The 24,131-nt window shown below is 47.0% G+C and overlaps 1 protein-coding gene across 1 annotated transcript in view; it reads right to left on the bottom strand.

Moving 5' to 3' along the window:
- Window positions 1–467: 467 nt before the first annotated feature.
- Window positions 468–24,131, bottom strand: part of CDKL1 (cyclin dependent kinase like 1) — a 35,278-nt gene continuing 11,614 nt past the window's right edge. Inside the window, exons 2-9 of the mRNA XM_024224416.1 lie at window positions 21,884–22,005; window positions 16,795–16,867; window positions 15,531–15,621; window positions 13,819–14,019; window positions 9,778–9,860; window positions 7,053–7,109; window positions 6,609–6,764; window positions 468–1,382 (exon numbers count right to left, since the gene is read on the bottom strand). Of these exons, the coding sequence (XP_024080184.1) occupies window positions 1,275–1,382; window positions 6,609–6,764; window positions 7,053–7,109; window positions 9,778–9,860; window positions 13,819–14,019; window positions 15,531–15,621; window positions 16,795–16,867; window positions 21,884–22,005 (891 nt within the window). The 3' untranslated portion in view covers window positions 468–1,274. The remainder of the gene's footprint in view (window positions 1,383–6,608; window positions 6,765–7,052; window positions 7,110–9,777; window positions 9,861–13,818; window positions 14,020–15,530; window positions 15,622–16,794; window positions 16,868–21,883; window positions 22,006–24,131) is intronic.

Here is a 24,131-nt window from a genome sequence, read left to right as displayed (position 1 = left end):
AATGCCAGAAAGAGAAAGGCAGGGGAAACCTAAAAACATATTCTAAAGCAGGAGTCTCAAACACGCGGCCTGCAGAGTTATTTGCTGCGGCCCGCCAAGCTCCCCGTGCCCCCCCCCCCCCCGTTTTTTCCCTTGCCCCCCAAGCCCCCCCCCCCCCCCCCCCCCCCCCCCGCCCCAGCGCACTGCGTCCCCACTCCTCTGCCTACCTCTAGGCGCTTCCCACCGCCAAACAGCTGTTTGGTGGCGCTTGGCGCTTTCCAGGAGGGAGGGGGGAGGAGTGGGGAGCCGTGCGCTCAGGGGAGGAGGTGGAGAAGGGGCGGGGATTTGGAGAATGGGTTGGAATAGGGGTGGGGAAGAAGTGGAAAGAGGTGGGGCAGGGGCAGGGCCTCATGGAAGGAGTGGGGGCGGGGGCAGCGGGTGTGTGTGTGTCAATGATGCGGCCCTCGGGCCAACGTACTAGTCCTCATGTGGCCCTCGTGGTGATTTGAGTTTGAGATCCCTGTTCTAAAGCAACAGCAAGGTTTTACTAAAAGAGTATGTATCTATTTTATTGTCCCCACCATCAGTGACAATGCAGTAGTCTATTGGGCATTCCATTACGTTTACCGTAGGCTTTTCTAATGTTCCTAACACCGTATTTGCACATTACAAATATATTTTACCATGTTCAGCCAATTGAGTGAATGCTGCAATTAGCTGAACAGTCTCCAGCCCCATTCTTACAAACTCACACAAGTAACTTTACTCACATAGGAAGTCCTACTGTTGGGCCTGCTCATGTGAATCAAATTATGCGTATGCATAAGTGTTTCAACTATCTAGTGCTGTGTAATATATAGTATATTTTTTCATTATTTTTAATGCTTTGACACAATGGGACTTTCTAAAACAAACTTATTTGGCATGCTTGTGACTTAACTGCCAAGTCTTGAATACAGGCACTCAATGTGGTTTATTAAAGTCCCATGCTGTAAGCAGTGGGTCTTGGTAACGCTGAACCACAATATAATCACTAAACAAAAACAAACAAAAACAAAACACTTGTGTTCTCCTTTATACATAGAATACTGATTAGCATGCAGCTCTGAGCTCTCTATGCAGAGGTTTCCTTCCATTGGTGACCCACCACAAACTAACTTCAGAGATCACTTATGTGTCTATTGTAAAATTTACATTAATTTAGTTCTTCACCTTAAGTGTTCCTTTTAGAAATTGTTGAAGGCTTGCACTTGGAACAATAAATAGCTCTCTCTTAGTAGTTACTTGCCATCTTGTTAGATGTTGGGGAAATGGTAGTTTAATTTTCTTGTGTTGCCATAGTACTTCTTGTTATCCAAAGCTGGTAAAATGTTACTGCTGGTTAACTGAGGCAGGTACTGTAACTAAAGCAGAAATCACAGTTTATACTTTCATAGGAATTAGCAGTAATTTTATGCATTTCATTTCCTAAACGATACTGTAAGCCAGTTGAAAATATTTGCACTACATAAAACAGTTATGCACTTTGCACACTTAGAGACCCAGAGCAGATATGCATTTGTTCATGTGATCATACAACTTGCCTTAGAACAGCTCTTCCAAATTTTACTCAACCCATTTTTCTTGGGCAAATAATTTATTTTCATATTGGGTTCTGGGGAGATGGGTGGGTGCAAGCCCACCCATGGCAAAAGGGCCCTTCCCCAGCCTAAGGGGAGGATCCACTGAGCCCGGGACTCAAATAATTACAGGTGGCAACAGAAAAAACAAGGATGGGTGCGAGGGTCAAAGGGTCAAAAGTAGGGAACCCAAAGGGGACACCGAGCAGAGTTGACAGGCATGTAAAAGACTAGTGTTATCATCAGTCAGTCACATGGCAAAGGGCAGGGGAGTTGATTTGATCCATGAATTGTTTCCATCAGTCTTAACTTCAGCAGATGTGAGAGAAATTCCAACATCTGAGCCATTTTTTAGATGACAAATCTGAGGAACTGTCCCAGATTGAAATGTCAGTAGAAGAGGTTTTGGAACAAACTGGTACATTAAACAGTAATAAATAGGGCTGTCAAGTTATTAAAAAAATTAATCGTGATTAATCGCACTGTTAAACAATAATAGAATACAATTTATGTAAATCTTTTTGGATGTTTTCTACATTTTCAAATATATTGATTTCAATTACAACACAGAATACAAAGTGTACAGTGCTCACTTCATTTTTGATTACAAGTACTGTATTTGCACTGTAAAAAAACAAAAGAAATAGTATGTTTCAATTCACCTAATACAAGTACTGTAGTGCAATCTCTATCATGAAAGTCGAACTTACAAATGTAGAATTATGTACAAAAAAACTGCATTCAAAAATAAAACAATGTAAAATTTTAGAGCCTTCAAGTCCACTCAGTCCTACTTCTTGTTCAGCCAATCGCTCAGACAAACATGTTTTTTTACATTTGCAGGAGATAATGTTGCCCTCTTCTTATTTACAATGTCACCAGAAAGTGAGAACAGGTGTTCTGATGGCACTGTTGTAGCCTGTGTCGCAAGATATTTTCGTGCCAGATGCGCTAAAGATTCATATGTTCCTTCATGCTACAACCACCATTCTAGGGGACATGCGTCCATGCTGATGACAATCCGAGCAGTGCGGACCGACGCATGTTCATTTTCATTATCTGAGTCAGATGCCACCAGCAAAAGGTTGATTTTCTTTTTTGGTGGTTTGGGTTCTGTAGTTTCCGCATCAGAGTGTTGCTCTTTTAAGACTTCTGAAAGCGTGCTCCACACCTCGTCCCTCTCAGATTTTGGAAGGCACTTCAGATTCTTAAACCTTGGGTCGAGTACTGTAAATATCTTTAGAAATCTCACATTGGTACCTTCTTTGCGTTTTGTCAAATCTGCAGTGAAAGTGTTCTTAAAATGAACAACATGTGCTGGGTCATCAGAGACCACTGTAACATGAAATATGTGGCAGAATGTGGTTAAAACAGAGCAGGAGACATACTATTCTCCCCCAAGGAGTTCAGTCACAAATTTAATTAACGCATTATTTTTTTAAACAAGCATCATCAGCATGGAAGCATGTCCTCTGGAATGGTGGCCGAAGCATGAAGGGGCATACAATGTTTAGCATATCTGGCACATAAATACCTTGCAATGTCGGCTACAAAAGTGCCATGCAAATACCTGTTCTCACTTTCTGGTGACATTGTGAATAAGAAGAGGGCAGCATTATCTCCCGTAAATGTAAACAAACTTGTTCGTCTGAGCAATTGGTCTGAACAAGAGTGGACTTGTAGGCTCTGAAGTTTTACATTGTTTTGTTTTTGAGTGCAGTTATATAACAAAAATAAATCTACATTTGTAAGTTGCACTTTCGCAACAAAGAGATTGCACTACAGTACTTGTATGAGGTGAATTGAAAAATAATATTTCTTTTGTTTGTCATTTTTACAGTGCAAGTATTTGTAATAAAAAAACAATGTACACTTTGATTTCAATTACAACACAGAATACAATATATATGAAAGTGTAGAAAAACAGCTAAAATATTTAATAAATTTCAATTGTTGGTATTCTATTGTTTAACAGTGCGATTGAAACGGCGATGACTCGTGATTCATTGTTTTAATCACGATTAATTTTTTGGAGTGAATCGTATGAGTTAACTGCGATTAATCAACAGCCCTAGTAACAAGTCACCAGGACCAGGGCCGGCTCTGGCTTTTTGGCCACCCCAAGTAAAAAAAAAACAAAAAAAAAAACCTGCGGCGCGGCCGGAGCGTGGGTGCAGGGGGACCGGCTGGGGGTGGGGGGAAGGAGAGGGAGTGGGCGGGAGAAAGAGAGAAGGGGGCGGCCAGGGCTACAGCAGGGGCGTTGCCACGCGGCCCCTCCCGCTGCGCCGCCTCCTGCTGCCTGCCGCGAGGGCTCCGCTCCGGTCAGCGGGGAGGGAAGGAAGAGGACTGCCCTGCAGGGCGCTCTGGTTCTCCGTGCCGCCGCCCCCTACAGGGCGGCCAGAGCGGAACAAGAACAAACAAAAAAACCAAAAAACAAACAAAACAAAAAAGCGGCCGTGCCGCCCTAGGATTGGGCAGAATGCCGCCTCCAACAATCTGCCACCCCAAGCACCAGCTTGCTCAGCTGGTGCCTGGAGCTGGCCCTGACCAGGACTAGATGGTATTCACCCAAGAGTTCTGAAGGAACTCAGATATGAAATTGAAGAACTACTAAATGTGGTATGTAACCTATCACTTAAACCAGATTCTGTACCAGAGGACTGGAGGATCGCTAATATGACACCAATTTTTAAAAAAAATGCTCCAGAGGTGATCCTGTCAGTTACAGGCCAGTAAGCCTGACTTCAGTAACAGACAAATTGGTTGAAACTATAGTAAAAAACAGAACAATCAGACACAGAGATGAACATGATTTGTTGGGGGAAAGAGTCAACACGGCTTTTGTAAAGGGAAATCATGCCTCACCAATCTATTAGAATTCTTTGATGGGGGTCAACAAACATGTTGACAAGGGTGATCCAGTGGATATAGTGTACTTGGACTTTAAGAAGGTCCCTCACCAAATGCTCTAGACTTAAGCAAAGTAAGCAAGTCATGGGGTAAGAGGGAAGGTTCTCTCATGGATCAGTAACTGGTTAAAAGACAGGAAATAAAGGGTTGGAATAAATGGTCAGTTTTCAGAAGGGAGAGAGGTAAATAGTGGTGTCCCCCAGGGATCTGTACTGGGACCAGTGCTGTTCAACATATTCACAAATGATCTGGAAAAAGGGGTAAACAATGAGGAAGAAAAATTTCCAGACGATACAAAATTACTCAAGGTAGTTAAGTCCAAAGAAGACTGAAGAGTTACAAAGGGATCTCACCAAACTGGGTGACTGGGCAACAAATCGTTGATAAATGCAAAGTAATGCACATTGGAAAACATAATCCCAACTACACATACAAAATGATGGGATATAAGTTAGCCGTTACCACTCAAGAAAAAGATCTTGGAGTCATTGTGAATCGTGAAAACATCTGCTCAATGTGCAGCGGCAGTCAAAAAAGCGAACAGAATGTTAGGAACCATTAGGAAAGGAATAGGTAACAAAACAGAAAATATCTTAATGCCATTGTATAAATCCATGGTACATCCACACCTTGAATACTGCATGCAGATCTGGTCGTCCCATCTCAAAAAAGATACAGTACGAATGGCAGAGTTATAGAGAAGGGCAACAAAAATGTTTAAAGGTATGGAACAGCTTCCTTATGAGAGATTCAAAAGACTGGGACTTTTCAGCTTGGAAAAGAGACGACTAAGGGGGGATATGATAGAGCTCTATAAAATCATGACTAGTGTGGAGAAAGGAAATAAGGAAGTTTATTTGGCCACTGTCGGAAGACAAAATACTGGGCTAGATGGACCATTGGTGTGACCCAGTGTGGCTGTTTCAGTGTTCCAGTGGAATGCATCTGTTGTGGAAGGTCAGAAGGAAAGATGAACTCACAGATGGCTAGCGCAAATCCCTCGGAGCACTGAGCGCATCAGTTTTAGAGACTTTGGGCTGGACAGTGTTTCAACAGGAAGCCAGTGTAGAGACCAGAACCCCTGGGTGATGTGTTCATGGCAACCTGTGTTGCCAAGCAGAGAGGCAGCTGCATTTGGTACGTCAGAGCTTATTCAGGGGGCGCAGTTTTATTGGCCAAGCGAAGCAAAGATCCCAACCCTTGGCTTGACGGCATTTCTCTCTTTGTGTGTATGCACTGCGAGACCTTTTGAATGACACGTCTGACGAATTCCAAAATGTCAGCGAATGGTCTAGGCACCGAGGGGCAGAACACTAGTGATTTTGGTAAAAATCAGAAACTGGAAGGAGGAAAGGGAAGGGGGGAGGGGGCAGACACAGAGCCCCGGCACCTGGTTAGTAGAGCCAGCAGTTTCAGTCCTCTCTGCAATTGTCTATAGAGCGACAAGCCAGCTGATGGCAACTCTTACACCTACCAGCATTACCACCATCCCCATCTCAGCTCTGCCCGTCCTCCCAGTACAGTTTAAAATGCTGACACCGGGAATGACTTATCTCCCAGGCAGAAAGAAAAGAAATGAGTATGATGGTAGGGAGGGCACAGAGCCTCTGTTCCAGGGGCGGGAATATTTTCAGGGAGTCCCTGAAATAGAGGGGAGTGGGAGGGTGGCACACAGGGAGCTTATGGGGGAGGAATGCAAGGAGCCCCTGGGTTGTGCAAAGAGCGTAGCCTACCGACGCAAGAGAGCATGAGCTAGTCTGACTCTAATAACGATCATGACAGCGTTCTGTCAGGCATCTTCATTTCTAACTGGCTTTGGCTAATTACACTTGTCTCCTGTTCAGTCCCAGTGTCTCAATGAAGATTTGGCCTAAAGTTCAGATGGCACTGGGCTGGCTTGTTAGCTCAGTTATTTGTCTTCTTGGGTTACAAGTCAGAGCCCCCCATTTCTGCAGCCCACTGCTGGTCTGATCTGGGGACCCTCATCTCCCCGAAAACTGCAGGTGTCAGAACGCCAACTCCACCTGCTGGAAGCTACAAAAGGGAACCAAGCTCCTACCCGAGGCTATGGGACATTGAACACTCTGAAGTAAGTCTTACCCCTGGCATGTGCTTTCGAGTTGTCCGGGTTGGTTTCCGAGTGGCTTTTTCATGCTCCCTTCCCAAATCTCCTGCTTCTCTCATGCTGTCAAAGTATGGATGTTGCAGTAACTGTTCACATGTGAGCCTCTCAGCGGGGTCCATATGAAGGCAGCCCTAAGAAAACGTCATACAGCTAAGGATCACACAGGTGGTCTTTGTGTACAGTGGCATTAAAACATTACAGATGTTAAAAGCAGCTGGTTTTAATGAACACCTGTGGACTCTGGGGTTTTTTAAATGGATCCTTGGAGTCCGGGTTTTCCAGGGTTAAGAGTCAACACAGAATTCCCCAAGCCATGTTACACACCCAGGTAGCTAACCGTGAATTATCCTTCTCTTGGGTAACCTACATAGAGTTTAAGTGTGAACTCAGTACTTTGCCACAGACGGTACGTCGCTTACCTTCATTAGTCCTAGCGCAGGATATGAAATGTTAGGGAATTTCAATTCTAGTGGCTCCTGGGGGAAAAAAAAGTATATTTATATTAGTAACTGTTTCAATTATCAGGGTGTCATCATGAACATGCTTTCTACACCACATGATTAGGGTCCTACCAAATTCATGGTCCATTTCGGTCAATTTCACAGTCATAGGATTTTAAAAATCATAAATGTCATGGTTTCAGCTATTTAGATCTGAAATTTCACAGTGTTGTAACTGTAGGGGCCCTGACCCAAAAAGGAGTTGGGGGGGGGGTCACAAGGTTATTGTAGGGGGGGTTGCGGTACTGCTACCCTTACTTCTGCGCTGCTGCTGGTGATGGCGCTGCCTTCAGAGCTGAGCAGCTGGAGAGTGGCAGCTGCTGGCCCCAGGAGCCCAGCTCTGAAGGCAGAGCCGCTGCCAGCAGCAGCGCAGAAATAAGGATGGCATGGTGTGGTATTGCCACCCTTACTTTTGCGCTGCTGCCTGCAGAGCTGGGCCCTTTGGGCTGGTCCACACTAAGCCCCCAGTTCGAACTAAGATACGCAACTTCAGCTACATGAATAACGTAGCTGTAGCTGAAGTCGAAGTATCTTAGTTCGAACTTAAAGGTACTTACCGCGGGTCCACACGTGGCAGGCAGGCTCCCCCGTCGACTCCGCCTACTCCTCTCGCGGAGCAGGATTACCGGCATTGACGGCGAGCACTTCCGGGATCGATTTATCGCGTCTAGACAAGACACGATAAATCGATCCCAGAAGATCGATTGCTTGCCGCCGAACCAGCGGGTAAGTATAGACGTACCCTCAGTCAGCAGCCGCCACTCTCCGGCCGCCCAGCTCTGAAGGGAGACCAGATTTCATGGTCTGTAATGCATTTTTCATGGCCATGAATTTGGTAGGGCCCTACACATGATGCATTCATCATCTCTTTTCACTTCCAACTCAGCCTATTTCACAATCAACAGCATTTTAAAGATACTTGAGTACACAGTTACTGAATAAACACACAGTGATTGAATAATGATTTGCATATTGTTCTGTTCTGTTTGCTCCCGACACCCACATTTTTCTGCAATCATGGCTCATGATGATCTGAATCCAGTATATCCAGTGTTGGATAAACTGAAAGGAATTTTATAGAGGATTAAAGACAAGGAACAACAAAATAACAAAGGTCTGTGAGGATTAAGCCATGAGGAAATATTAAAGTAATTACACACGTATTGATCATATAACAGTAACTAAGGTGGAATAAGATAACCATCTGCAAGTATCAGATGCAAGTAAACACCAAGAAGAGGAATTGTTTAGAGGTCTGAGTGAGTCAGATTAGGGGTGAGAGGATAAAAATGATCAAAGGAAAGTTTAAACTGAATATCAGATTAAAAAAAAAAATCAACCAAACAAGACATGACTGAGGTAAAGTCACCTGCAAAGCAGTCTCCCGGTGGATATGGCAAGAGCCCTCTTTGGGTCACTTAACACTGGACTAGACAGACTTTCAAGTACATACCGCAGGGAATGATCCCAAACAAGCAGAGAGAAGGACAAGCAGAGCTGGTAACAGGGGCTTTTCCATCTCTGGTTTCTGTTGGCCTGACCCTACAAAGTAGAGTTCTGCAACCCAACCCAACCCTGATGGGACCCGATTGCCAGGGCCGGCTCCAGGCACCAGCCTGGCAAGCAGGTGCTTGGGGCGGCTGCTCGGGAGACAGGCGGCACGTCCAGCTATTCGGCGGACGGTCCCTCACTCCCGCTTGGAGCGAAGGACCTCCCGGCAAATTGCCGCCGTAGATCGCGATCGTGGCTTTTTTTTTTTTTTGGCTGCTTGGGGCGGCCAAAACCCTGGAGCCGGCCCTGCCGACTGCCAGCACCAGGTTGGGTTCGGGTTGTGTCAGAAAACAACCTGACCCTCTCGGGCTTGGGCCAGGTTGGCTTCCCTCCTCCTACCTGTGGGGTCGGCACAGCAGCGGCTGCGTACCCTGCTCCCGCCGGCCGCCGCCACCTCACCATGCAGTGCGCCCGGCAGGGTGAGCGTGCCAAGGAGTCGGGGCATCTCTTGCTGGGCAATGCGCACACAGTGCAGCAGAAGGCAGCAGCTGGCAGGAGTGGGGCAAGCAGCTGGGGGTGCCGCCAACCCCATGGGCAGGAGGTGGCAGCAACACTGACTCAAGTTTGGGGGAAGAGCCAGAGCTGGGTCAGAAAATGACTTGGCCCTCTGGGGTCCACGTAGGGTGGGCTTGGGTCCGGTCGGGCTTAAAAATGAAGCCCACGCAGACCTCTCCTACAAAGACTCATGCTCAGGAGTTGAATGGCACTACTCACATGCTTAAAGTGAAACATATGCCTCAGTTTTTGCAGGATCGGGGCCTACGATGTGTCTGCGGTTGGCGTTTGCTGTGTCCAACAGCAACGACCGCCTCGGTGTAGCGCTTTTCATGCGGAATACCGACTGGCCAGGATGAATGGCTTTTAGCTGTGCCGCAGGCCATCGGTCATTAATCCCTCGGAAATGCCCTGAATCTCAATCAGTTATCGCTTAATTGTAGCCCTACACGCAGCTCTGTGAACAACAGCCTAACTCTACACCCCAGGAGAGTCAAAGCAAGAACACTTCTCTATCCAGAACACAACCATCTCATTTGCATAGCATACAAATTGCTGATTAGCGTTGGACTCAAGTAAGTTTGTAGGGCACTCTTACCTTGTTCTCTGGATCTGGAATTCGCACCCCACTGAAGAACTGATTAGTGCTGAAAACTTGCTGATGCCTGGGAATAAGATCCCCTTTAATCAAAAATAAAAAGCCAAGTCAGGTGAATTAGATGTTTTACTAGCCCACGTCTTACAAGCTTATCCTGTAGCAAGGCTGAAACTACACTAGAGAAGATTTTTTAAATAGATATCCTGGCATCAAGAGAACTAATACAATATTCACTTACAAAAACTAATCATCTTGACTTCACTGATTAAAAGTCCTGATCAATTTTAAAACTATCACTGTGTTGCAATAAATTGGCTAGTTCATGCTACTCTACTAGATGGAATCAGAACTGCTCAACTGTGTGTCCTTGGCCCTATACTGCTAATAGCTAATGGAGATTCTCTTGTAGAAGAAGAAGTGATAGGAGCCTGTGCTTTTGGAGCAGGAGATCCAACTTCAATCTCCACTGCTACCACCAGGGTCTGAATTTCCATGCTTTGTGCATAGCGACAATCATGCAATGGTTGCCTTGGATATTTATTTCTCAATATTAACGCCTGGTTAGTTTTTCTCCTTCCCTGTTTGGCAATTTACATCATGCTGGCAAATTGTGAGTCCCACCACAGCCTAAAAGACACCTCACTACAGCAGCAAGGAGCATACCGTGTAAGAGCAAAGGCATGCCCACTTTCTACCAAAATAAAACTTCTCCATGTCAGCACCAATACTGGTATCACTGGCCTGGTAGTATTCTAAAGGACAATTCTTTGGTTGGTTGAATATAAACAGATGCGTGTCCAAGTGTGAGAGCTAGAGGGTGCTGCATGAACATGTGAGATCAGGCTGCAGGACTCGAAAGCCAAGCCGTGCTATCCCGATGTGATTTTGGTGTACGGGGCACTCTAACACAAGGGAACACTGGAGATGCTGCATATACATTTATTAAGAAAACAAATCAGCAAGTAACTCCCCCGCTCAAATCTCAGAAGATGGAACAGTCCACTGCTGTAATGAATGACTGGCAAGAGCTACTGTTTGTTTTGGGCTTTACTGCATCCTTGGCGTAGGACATGCTTTGTTCACAACGGGGGCTAGAAAGGTTATGCCAGCCCAGTGCTCAGATTAATGCTGTGTTTCAACACTTTCAAAGACAGGGGCTTTGCTCATGCTGTTCAGGACAATGGGCCCTTCCTTTATGAACACTGGAAGGGGGACAGGCTAGGGAAGACGGTCACTCTCTTATTAAAATTTGATTTTCTATTTGTAACCTTCCTTTTGGATAGCCCTGAGCAGACAATCGTTGGGCAAGACTGGGCTGAAATGCAGTAACAGGCATATGTTAACGCCACGCTCTCCCCAGGAGGGTTTCACAAGCCCTGTCTGCAGCCCTTGTGCTTATGAAACAGCAGCTGGGATTGAGCGAGATGTTCAAATCACACCACTAACCCAGGGTTAACGTAGTAATGAAACCACCGTAAGAACATAGCTTTGATCAAGTAGCTCTCCACTGCAAATCATTCCTTAACCCGTCGTCTCTCCACAGCCGGGATCAAAAGGAAATCTTTGTGAGCCCAAAGCCCATTCTTACAATAAATTGTAACTTTCCTAAAGCTTAAGGGGGAGCGTTCCAGAGACTGTGGCAATCAAACCATGACTACAATTGGTTTTACCTATATTGGATAACATATATTTGAGCTATAAAAAGGACTAATGGACTGTTACATGATTTTCTAAGTTACTCAGTAAGAAAATATGAATCTTGCTCTATCCAAGAATCACATATGAAAAAGCAGGTTTATATATTACACACCAATGTGAAACAAAAGGAGTAAGAGCTGGTTAATTCCCACCTAATATTTTTAGGTGTCCCCAATGACACACACATGAATACTGATCTATTAAGATCCCCAATTTTAAATCCAAACCAGACTAATGATTCCTTTGTCGCTAAGCAATCAACAGCTAGGAGAATCTGAACCATTCACTGTTTGCAGTGTCCTCCTCTGGATAGTCTCACCCTTTTCCAAAATACATTTTACTGAGACTTCTTCCTAACTATAATTAGCCAAGTCCAATTCGTCCTTATACAGAGGCCCGGAGCTTGCCACGGCTGCTGGGAAACACTGTGGCTGTTTCAAATCTTCATGCAGTCCAGACGGGATGATGAAAACAGGGGAGAGATTCACATTTTCCAGAAAGTTTGTGGCACAAAAGAAATACGTTTTTTTTAAATAAATTTTAAAAGGCTTCTATAAAAAAAAGCTTTCCCTGGATAAAAACAAAGATTTTGAAGGATGGCAAAGGTTACAGCTACTGCAGACACAGCTCAAGGGGAGAACAGGGGGGTCCAGGGAACAGACCCCAAACTAACTATGGCTCATATCAAACTGCAGCAACACCCATCAAAGGAAATCCTCCCCAGGGACTCTCAATCAGGGCCACGGTGCTCAGATACCGTGGTGATGGGCACGCGTACAAATCTACCTGGACTAGAACAAAGGGAGTCTCGTCCAGCGCCCCTGGGAAGACAAGACACAGTGGCATGAGGCCTGTTCTAAACCTGGGGGAATGGCAGTGGGAGGGCTCCTTGGAAGTCCAAGAGACTAGAGAGGGAGATAAGGCCTTAAGCAAATAATTCACAACAAATAATCTGCCTCATTTCACCTTTTTATTCCTGTTCGGGAACAGATGGCGAAATTCTCAGCTCTACTCGTTCCAAGTCAGACCCAAGTTTCGCCCGGAAATACGGTTCTGCCGATGGCTAGTGAAGCGTTCCCTGCAGGCTGCAGCACTCGTCATTTGCATAAATCACACGCTACTGTTCCTGTCCCCAGAACCGGACCACGGAGCTAACTGAACGTCGCACTCTAAGGGGCAGATCCTGCAGCAGGCTCCATGCAGGTGAACCCCTGTGCCCATGTGGGGCCAGCTTCTGGTTTGGGGGCCTAACAGACTCGTATGTGCTGTCAGCATACAGCTGAGCTTAAAATTCACTTTCGGTGAGTATTTGCTCTGGGAAAGTTTGATCTCTTGAGAATGACTGGAGGGTAAATATGAAAGACTCACAAATGCAACTGAATCAGAATTGGCTTTCTTCCCATTATTCCACTATTCACTTAACTCATTAAAAACCACTACCACCTCCGTATCCCCAGTCCATGGACGTGTCCTAGAATGATTTAGCAATTGGGTGACCAACTTAAATCCTGGAGAAAAACTACAGGAGCCCCTGGGCAGCACCTGGTACCTCGAGTGTATGTTCTTGCAAACACACGCATGGGGACAGGGCCCGTTCCCAAGAAATGCTGGGTAAACCTAACTGCCACCAAAGTCAACAGGAATACAAGGGACCCTAATAACAATCTTCTTCTTCTGAGGGTCACCCATGCTCCCATTCACTCCAGTGGGAGTTGTGGGGATCAGGCCCATTGTGACCAAGGCAGAGCTGGACAGCTGAAAAGTTAAATTTAAGAGGGGGAAGGATAGCTCAGTGGTTTGAGCATTGGCCTGCTAAACCCAGGGTTGTGAGTTCAATCCTTGAGGGGGCCGCTTAGGGATCTGGGGCAAAATCAGTACTTGGTCCTGCTACTGAAGGCAGGGGGCTGGACTTGATGACCTATCAAGCTCCCTTCCAGTTCTAGGAGATAGGATATCTTTCTTTATTTACATTCTCTTTATTTGCACATGCATTGCTGCTGTTCAGTTGGGACTCTAAAGTGCGATTTACTGCCAAGCTCGGGACTTCTAAGTGTGTTTGCACAGTGATTATTGTGCTGTTCTCTGATATAACTTTGCCTGCTGTGACTCAAAACAAACCAGTAACCATTGCATTCATGTGAAATAAAGCAGCACAACTGGAGGAGGAGTTTGATCTGGGCTCTGAACTGCTAATCGGAGGCTTTCCTAATATACAAGTGTCAGTTGGATTCTGATCTGCATAATAATCAGGTTTGTCCAGAACTTGCACTGTTTCCATTATTGGTTAAACAGGATGATTAGAGAGGAACATGGCTGAAACCTCATTGCACGAGGACAACTTACCCAAGGTTCTCCTGATTAGGTACAGCTGGTCCACATCTGATTTTCCAGGCCACAAGGGGACACCTGACAACAGCTCTGCAAAGACGCAGCCTATTGCCCAGACATCCACAGGAGGGCCATATTGAGTGTCTCCTACAAGTAACTCAGGAGAACGGTACCATCTGGTAGCCACATAGTCTGTGTAATAATCACTAGGGCCAGCTAGATTGTGGTCAGGAAGGATAGAAATAAATAGAAATCTGGGATCAGAATTATTGAAGGAAGGGTAACAAGCACGTTGCTTATCATCTCTCTCAGACATTGCTACAGTAATGGTCCTGAAAGTCATCCAACCTGGGTTGCTGCACTTATTCAGAACCCAACTTTGCCACGCTCATGAGCTGGTGCAATCAAAACAATATTGTTCTGAAATCAGGCTGCGCACCACTCCTCCGAGAGGGCGCTGCCAGTTCTCAGCTCTCAAACCCCAGGTCGCTTGTCTGGAGAACAGGGCTGCCCAGAGGATTCAAGGGGCCTGGGGCAAAGCGGGGGAGCGGACATAAAAAAGGCGTCACCCGCTGCGGCGCTTGTGCTCACCGGGCGGCCCGCCGAGTCGTCGTCGTCGGGTCCTTCACTTGCTCCGCGTCTTCGGCAGCACTGAAGGACCCGCCGCCGAAGTGCCGAAGACCCGGACCGCCGCCGGGTGAGTAGCCAGGGAAGGGATTCTCGGCCAGGGTTCGTGGGGCCCCTGCGGGGCCCGGGGCAAATTGCCCCACTTGCCCCCCCCCGGGCGGCCGTGCTGGAGAAACGGGCAAACCAAAGGGTCACAAGATTTTTTAAATTATTATTATTATTATGGGACAAGCGAAGCCACCGTTCCCAAGGCGAGACCCTTTTGCAAACCAGGCCCTTCCTGCGATAACAAGACTCTGCCTTAAATGGAGGTTCTCTGTGGAAACAACCAACACCGCGAGAGGGTTTTCATGTGTGTGTGGGTATCCCAAAGACAAAGTGCGCCTGTCACAAGGCGGCACGGGCTCGTCAAGAGGAAAAGGCTAGTGCCCTTGTGACTCATCAGCTGACCCCAACTGGGCTCCAAAGAGGACGCCTGGCCCTAGGCAAGAGGTCCCGGAAGGAAGTCAGGAGGGGCAGGTGAGCGCTGCCTGAGGAGGACAGGAGACCCAGGGAGAAACTGTACCGGCTCTTCACTGCTGCTCCCGAGAGCCATTGGGAAGAGCCAAAAGTTGATGGTGGGGCCTGGCCAGAGCTGGGGATCCCCTGCCGTGTTACAGGACAGCTTGTGCAAAGGCCTGTGGGAAGAAAGGGAAGAACCAGCCTGACTAGGAGAAGCTGAGCCGAAAACAAGAGGGCCGATGCTGGAGGGTGGATACCGGGATCCAGGGCAGAGAGGCCTGGGTGAGTGTAGCCTTGTTTTCTGGGGGAGGTTTGAGAGGAATTGCTTTTACTATGAGGGATCTGTGGACTGTGGAACTTTATATAAATAAAACGGCTTGAATTTGCTGCATGAGAATATTTCTTTGCATGGGTTGTATAGAGGGGAAACTGAGGCAGGGAAACTGAGGCAAGTGCACTTGTTGTGCCACAGCCTGCCACAGGAGGGCATTCCAGGCAGGACTGCCCTCAGACAGAGTCCTTAATAGCATGTAAATAGCAGGTCAAACACTTTGTGTTTTAAACACACATATTACATGGAAGAAGTTACCTGCACTTACTTAGTATGCGGGCAAATCCAAAGTCACAAAGTTTAATGACCACATGCTTAGTTATTAGGATGTTTTCTGGCTTCACATCCCGATGTATGCACTGGAAACACAAACAAGTGAATCAGGAGCAAGTATCGAAATCTGGAACAGGTTAATTCTGCCATATTCCCGTTGCTGAGCGCCCTCACCTGCCCTGGATCGTTAACAGAAGACGAAAAGACTCTTTAACTGTTAAAGCAGCATCCTGCTGGGTCCTACAATACCCTGGTCTTTCACTTCACACGTGGGAGAAGATACTATGCACATCCACAATTTCAGCGGCAGAGTCCTGCATCGCTCCGACAACCCCCATTCGACTCAAGTGGCCCAGTGTGAAATAATGGAGCGGCGTGATGGACAGTCACAGAGCTCTTTACATGTGCAAGGTTTACTGTTCCGACTAGCACCAAATACAATCCATCAATTTAATGGTGGAGGGATGAAAGGAAGAGAGAGAAAGAGACAAAACAACAAATTCTGCAAGCCAGCGAGGCAGGCTGCCAGGTTCCTGTGGCTCGGTCTGACGCGGCTCTACTAGTGGAAACAAAATGTTTGTTCCAAAGAGGTCTCCCTCCCACCTCTTAAATCAGCCCTCGGCAGATAAATAAAAATGAAGAAGATACCAGCTAAGCTCGCAGTAAGAAGCACCTCTGATAAGCAACTCTCCCACTCTACCTCCTCATAGGCAGCCTGGTTAAAGCGTGCTTAGGTTTCCTGTACAATTTTTATTTAGCCTAACACTACGATCCACCTCCCGAAAGCAGAGGTGAGCTGGTCCCTTAGCACAGATCTTAGCACATGTCGCTTTTGAAACTTTTCACTAGGGGCCTGATCCAACACCCACTAGAGTCAATAAAAAGACTTTCATTGAATCCAGTAGGTGCTGAATCAGGCCTTGAATTACTAGATATCAGGTCTGTTCTCTGCACATGGCTGTGATTGGTGACAGTTCTCCCAGAAGGACACACTGCTACAGGCGATTGTTTAGGCGGGAAGCTCACCTGAAGTTGTTAGCATAAAATCACGCTGACAACGAACCTCAGGAATCTAAATAATGAATAAAATATTCAGGAGCTTGTAGCAACACTAAAGGTGGGTGTTGTCTATAAAAAGATGACAAAAATCTTGTTGACTCCCCAGCACAGAGTATACCAGACCTGGGAGATTGTACCAGAATCTGTACCCACTTCAAAGCAACACTCTGATATATGGCGCTAGTGTTTATGGGACTTACATTGTGTTTATGGCAAAAGTTTACAGCTTGGAGGGTCTGCCAAGTTATGCTCTTCACGAGATGCTCTGGGACCCTGTTTTAAAAAAGCACAAGGAGTACATTTATTTTTAAATGAAATTAGGAGAAAGGAGTTAAACTTAAATGCCAGCAACATTTAATGCCATCTACAGCCAAAGCAATCAGGAAGAACAGATCCCCCAATGCAACACTTTGGGACCATTTACACAGACTTCACTTAGTAGAGACAAGTTACAAGAAATACAGATTTAATCCTCAGCCTACCCACTCTATAATTACAGGAACCCGGAGAAAAAGTCCACCCACGTTACTGACAACGGAGGCTTTTTCTATCTGTTGCCTGTCTACTCTCCCCACATTTTTATGCTGCAGCCAGAAACTCTATATGGAGTTCTACAGAGACCCTTTCTGGCATGTAAACCTCTTTTCTAAGGTGATGTTTCAAATACAGGTGTTAAGTCTGTAGCAGCTTCAAGGTCTGTCCTGAAGGGCACTATGTACTTTCCAGCGCTATTCCGAACGCCGAACAGATTCGGGCGAGCGCTGAGGGGCCTTGCGATTTCAGTTTACAATGACAAGACATAAAGATTTACACCAGCTGAGCCCGATCCAAGGTTTTTGGTGCCATTCACATCTAGCCGACATTGCGTCTGCCCCCTGGCAACCAAACACTGATGCGGGCTGGCTACTGGCGCCTCCTGTCCTGTGGCTAGTCTCATCATTCACATGTCCTGCACCATTAACTCTTCTGACATCCTACGAACAATGCCAACGGCCGGTCTACACCGGCTCTCCCCTGCCGGTGCCGGAGCCAGCGAGACAAATCACAGCACTGAGGCCACCACTGACCTGTGATCCCGTCAGATCGCTAGGTCACCAACGCCAAGAGAGTGAAAGTTGAGCAAATGAGAGAGGAAGGATTTGCTCTGTTCCCTCCCATCTGTTTAACGTCGATGGCTAACCAACATTTTAGAGAGGGGACATCTCTAAAGATTCAGCACCCGCCTCCCCACGGTTATGGGCTGCGACAGTTCGTAATACGCATCCTCAGACATTCACGAGGTCCCCCAGCCACACCAGGGAGGGCAGAGCTGACAGTCCTGAGGTTTCAAAGGCCCAACACAAACGTTTTATGCCTTTTTCATCCATCTTAAAGAAGCCAAAAAAAGAGGGAGAGCCTTTGCATGTCACCTTTCCGGCTCTCCTGCCAATGCTGCTGTATCAGGGCTAGAGTCGTGCTCAGGAAACGGTCTCCGAATGACATTACCCAGAGTGCTGCCCTCCGACTGCAGTACGAGCTGACATCAGGTTAACATTCGGCAGAGTTCGAATGAACAAAAAACAGGGTCTGAACAGGTAATGCCAGGCAGCTTTAATGAGAGGCAGTGCCACCAGCCCTGCCTGCAGCTGCAATGGGACATTCCAATGTGAGATGTTGGTTTTTAATTCTTGTTTCCTTCTGCATAAACCCTTCGCTATTACAAATAACTGTTCCCTTTATACTCCTGCTCTAGGTCAACTGAAGCTTTAGCTCAGATTCCTGGAAACGTCCATAAAAAGTATTTTCCAGTGAACAAACACTAAGGAACTCAGCAGTGACAAATCATCTCATTATTTTCAGTGCTGGCTATTTTGAAAAGCGTTACATTGTTCTGGATGATTCATGGCCTTAAAGAGTTTAAGGGCAGAAGGGACCATTAAATCATCTAGTCTCACCTCCTGGATACCACACAGCCCTTAAATGTCACCCTGTTACCCCGTGTATTGAGCCCACTCACTTGTGTTTGGCTAATGCAGGTCATCCAGAAAGGCATCAAGTCTTGACTTCAAGACACCAAGGGATGGAGAATCCACCACCTCCCTTGGTAGCTTGTTCCAGGGGTTAATCGCCCTCATGGTTAAAAAGTTGTGCCTGGATTTAATGTCCAGCCACTGGTTCCTGTTCTGCCATGCTCCGCCAGAATAAAGACCCCTTTAGTAAGCGGTATTTTCTCCCTGTGAAGGTACGGCTACACTCTAATCATGTCACCTCTCAATCTCCTTTTGGTAAACTAGACAGACTGGACTCTCAGTCCATCACTGCGAGGCATTTTCTCCCCCTTTCAAATAGTGTCTATGGCTCTTCTCGGCGCCCTCTCCAATTTTTCAATATCCTTTCAAAACCGAGGACACTGTGTCCTAATGTCGGTCTCACCGACGCCACATGCAGAGGTAACGTCGCCTCCCCTTCCCCACTCCCGTTTGTACACCCCGGGATCACATTAGCCCTTCTTGCCACATCACCACGCGATGAGCTCACCAGGAGTTGCCCATCTGCTACGACCCAGAAATCCTTTCCAGTGTCACTGCTTCCCACGACAGTCCCCCATGCTGTAGGCAGGGCCCGCATTCTTTGTTCCTATATGTACGACCCGGCATCTGTCCCAGCTTACCAAGCATCCAGACCACTCTGTGCAACTGCTCTCTCATTGCGTATTCTGCCAGCCTTTGTGTCACCCGCAAATTTCATCAGCAGTGATTTTGTATTTACTCACAGATCATTGATGAAAATGTTGAACATTGTCAGGCCTAGAACCAAACCTTGTGGAACCCCACTAGGGACACCCCGTTTGATGGTAATTCACTATTGACAACTACTTTTTGAGATACATCTTAATCCATTCTTCTTAGCGGATGCGCAGCGTGTCTCAGGCAGCACGTGACCAGCATTCATCACTGAATTGGGTCCGCTGGTTGGATCATTAGCTTTCCCGGCCCGACCCAGGTACTGACGGGCAGTGTGACGCGAAGGCTGATCCATGCCCCCTAATTTATTTAAAATATTAGCACTATCCAATATCAAGGCACACGTTAATCCATTTAACCTGTGCTTTATTGATATTGGATAGTGCTAATTTTTTAATCAGAACGGTGTGTGGTCCTAAGGCAAGTCTATTACATGTATGTATTTACTTTTATCTATCAAACCTGTAAGCTCCTCAAAGAAGGAAATCAGGTTCAACAAGACCGATTTTCAATAAAACCATGTTGACTGGCATTAATTATATTCCTATCCTTGAATCTTTTACTAATGAGGATATATGTATTAGTGTTTATTTGTATTGCGGCACGAGTCCCAATCAGAAAGCAGGGCTCCACTGTGAAAGGCCCTGAACGCACAGAGAACAGCTTCGCTTAGCTCCAGTCAGGATCCAGGCTCCATTGTGCTCAGTGCGGTCCAAACACATACCTACGTTCTGTACAAACCCAGCTCCCGTTCTCAGGACAACTGTCCATTCAGAGTAACGGAGACCAAGATTATTCTAATTAGAGCATCCGATCTATTCAGCCTACAGTAAACTTATTAGTTCAAACTGGAGTTGTTTGGAATGAAGAGACAGTGAACGTCAGGGATCTGCCCTGACGGGGGCTACGCATCCCATTTCCTGACTCCACGTTCCCAGACTCTAGCCAGCGTGCTAGGGAAGCTGCTGCCTCGCTTACAAAGCTTATCTCCCATCAGCACGTCCAATTTTTCTGCTGAAGCTACTCACCCATGAGAGCAACGGCTCTTGTTCCACCAACCCCTCAATCAATTAGCTTCCCACCGACCATTCAGCTAACGTAAGGCCTGCAAAATGATTTATAAACTTACACTGAGCATTTCCACAGCACCAAATCACCAGGAGTAACTCACGGTCATACATTTCGGCAGAGCATCGTTTATATCACGTCACAAACCAGACAGACACCAGAACAGAGAATGTTTTCTTTCCTCTGTACACACCGCTCCTGTTTTGCACAGATGGCTGCTTGAAGGGAAGTGCTGAGAGCTCTCGGGGGCATGAACATAAAACACAGTGGCGCACGCATGGTACATGCCAGGGTAACTCTCTGCCAAAGCTGTGCCTGATTCTGTTTGTCCGGAGAGCGAGCCAGACCGCAGAAAGCCATGAGTTCTGCCTGACCGACCATGCCCGTCACATTATTAATGACCGCGCATGGGTTGGGTAACTGGCCTCACAGGCTACAGATTGAGCCGAGTCAACGTGCCCTGCTCAGTAGAACTGGGGAGTCGGGAGAAGAGACAATAGCAAAACCGCTGCAAGTTCTCACAATCCCGTCTAAGCAATCAACAAGAGCCCAGCAGGGACAGGCTAGAGGGAGATTTTATGGGACCCAGCGAAAGTAAAGTTGAGCGCAATCACTTGGGCCAGAGATTATTTTAATCTCTAAACAGGAAATGGATGCTGGGTTTATCACCAGGAGCTAGAGTGAATATAGCCCTGGACAGCCAAGCCCCCTAGACTCTCTAGTCAACCACAAACAGGCAGCCGTGCAGGCTTCCCTCCCCCTGAGCTCAAACCCAGACCCGGAGCGTCCACCTTGGTGAGGGATGGGAGAGAGAATTTCAGGCCGATGCTCACTCAGCATCAGACTGGCTGGCAATCCAGGCCAGACTGGGCTATTATTTCTTCTCATCTAAACAGTGTGGGTGTAGGCCAAACTCATCTCCCCATAGGGGGACACACACAAAATAATGCCGACAGGCGGCCGGAAAGGTGGGCTTTGCAGGGTGGCTGATGGACACCTGTCTGGTAGGACATCAGCAGCCACTGCACTTCTCAAGCCACCCACAGGTTAATTTTATTGCTCCTCACAAGCAATCATGGAGGTGGACGTGGAATGCGACTACGGCTGCGGGCTCTCGGGCTGCCTGCCGCTCTCTGGGCCTGGGGGCTGTTTGCAGCGTTAGGATTTCAGAGGTCTCTCAAGCTCTTCTCTCCGCTCCAGTTTGCTCCTGTCAAGCAGGCGAGCTATTACTCTGCATGCTCAGGCTGAGCGACATGATCTCCTTGGTGAGCAGCTCTGGGTAGCAGCACTCCCAGGCTCTTTGGGCAATTCTTTGGGACAGCATCGCTAAACCACAGTAACCGAGAGGGTCAAGTGCACTGTGCCGGGCAGCCTTCACGTCGCCCCGACAGTTATTAATGAGACCCTCCTGAGAGCGCTCTGGGGCCGTAAGCGACTCCCACGAACTCTCCCTCGCTCTCCCCCAAACCCCTCCGCAGCCCAGGAGCCGGCTACTCACCCCCGCGGGTACTTGTCCAGCTCATGGAGAACCGTGTGGTCACAGTATTCAAAGACCAAGTGGAGCTTCCGTTTCCTCCTGAAGACTTCCAGCAGGTTGACCAGGTTGGGGTGCTTCAGTTGCTGTGAACACACAATGGAGCGGTCTACTTAGTAATGCAGCCCCGGACGGCTCACTGCCCCGTCCTGCAGCTTGGAGCTGAAAAGTGGAGATGGGGGAAGAACACTTCTTACACAAAACACCTTGAATCAGCCAGCTTGCACAATAGGGGGACCAACCTGCCACAACCAGGGCCGGAAGAGGCTAGTGGTTAGTTATTTTCGGAGACAGCTGGGGCCACAGATAAACTTGGCTTAAACAGCCACCGACTAGAGATGATGCTGGCAGGCAAAAAATAATTTCTATCCATCACAGGTATTTCTGTATCATCCATCACATAGTATCTAGCCTCTGACTGTACCAGTGGAAGAAGAGAGTCTCCTTAGACAATGGCTCAGAAATACATACAATAAGACCTTATAGCGGCTGAAAAAAGCTTTTATATAAATGTTAGAAGCCTTTTGGGGACTAAGACATTGAGAATCTCCCCCAATGACACAGTGAAACCTCCCGCTCCTTGCTTTGCTAATTCACGGTCTCAGCTTTTGAGGGGTTTATTCGGAAGTGATTTTTTGTTTTTGTTTTGCTTGGTATCAGGGGCTTCCTTACCAAAGAACTTCAGACCAAGATTCTTAATGTGCGTATGAAGATCTGGCACATCTGGATCCTTTAGGTTGTCTGTTGCAATATGAAATTGTTATTCCACTTCCTGGTATTGTTAACGTTGGTTTTTTATTTATTTATTTTTTTTTTAAAACAAGGTGCATGGACAAGTAACTGGTAAAGGAATAGAAAACAGAGCTGGCCCCCGGTCCAGCAGAGCACTTAGGCACATGGGCAATTTTAATCAGATGAGTAGTCCCATTGACTTCAAGGGAATTACAAACATGCTTACAAAGACAGACATCCTAAAATTTGTGCTGGATTGAGTTTTAGAATAAACAATGAATTTTCAACACAGGAAACTGACAACAAGGCATCTCCAAGGTTCTGTACTAGGCCATCTTTTAAGATGTGAACGAACGATTCGGAAAAGGGAATGAGCAGAAAAATAGCAGAGAAAAATGATTTAAATTAGCCAACATTGGAGAAGACTGTAAGGAGGGTCTAGGCTGACCAGACAAATCAATTGCGGATTAAGTAGAGAAGTGCAAGGTAAATACAAGTGTGAATAGTTCTTTCCAGTGTGATGGATTCGATATAACCATGCCGGTTAAAAGCCGCACTGCAGACAGCTCAGTAAAAACATCTGCTCAGAGCACAAGAGCAGCTAGAAGAGATGCTAGATTATGTTAAGAAAGGATACAGAACGATACTGAAGTTATAACACCATTAGATATGTCAATGACTTGCCCTCCCCTTGAATACTATGGTGAGTTTGCTCATCTCCTCTCACAAAGGATGTAGAAAAGGGCCCCAGCCAAAGGGCAGGAAAAGCGAGGAAAGGCATGAAAAGACGTGTGTGTGTGAGGAGAGGTTGGGAAGATCGGGGCTGTTTAGGTTATAGGCGGGGGCGGAGGGAGACAAGTAGAAGTATCGGAGATAATGAGCGATGTAGCAAAGCTCCTATTCACCTACACCAGGGGTTCTCAAATTTCATTGCACCGCAACCCTCTTCTGACAACCAAAATTACAACACAAGCCCAGGACGGGGGACCGAAGCCTGAGCCCGCCCGAGCACTGCTGCCCCGGGTCGGGGGGTCAAAGCCAAAGTCTGAGCCGAACCACCCCTGGTGGGGAAGGGGGCCAAAGTCAAAGCCCAGGCAGAGGGCCTGGGACCTGAGCCACGCCGCCCAGGGCTGAAGCCCTCGGGCTTCGGCTTCAGCCCCGGACGGTGGGGCTTGGGCTTTGGCCCTGGGCCCCAGTAAGTCTAGCATCAGCCCTGGCGACCCACTTTGGGGTCCCAACCCACAGTTTGAGAACCTCTGACCTACATCATAATACACGAGCCAGGGGCCACCCAAATGAATTACAGAGGTGACCGATGAAACTCAGGAGGTTAGATGTGAGCTTCCAGTTATAACCATCCCCACGCGAATGAGTACACGTCCTTTATCAAAACAGGTTTCAGAGTAGCAGCCGTGTTAGTCTGTATCCGCAAGAAGAACAGGAGTACTTGTGGCACCTTAGAGACTAACAAATTTATTAG

This window comes from Terrapene carolina, unplaced genomic scaffold, assembly GCF_002925995.2.
Source record: "Terrapene carolina triunguis isolate 2854851 unplaced genomic scaffold, T_m_triunguis-2.0 Scaffold189, whole genome shotgun sequence".
In the NCBI taxonomy this organism is placed as follows: domain Eukaryota; kingdom Metazoa; phylum Chordata; order Testudines; family Emydidae; genus Terrapene; species Terrapene triunguis.
Note: the sequence above shows the minus strand (reverse complement) of the source record. Positions and strands in the feature narration are given on the sequence as shown.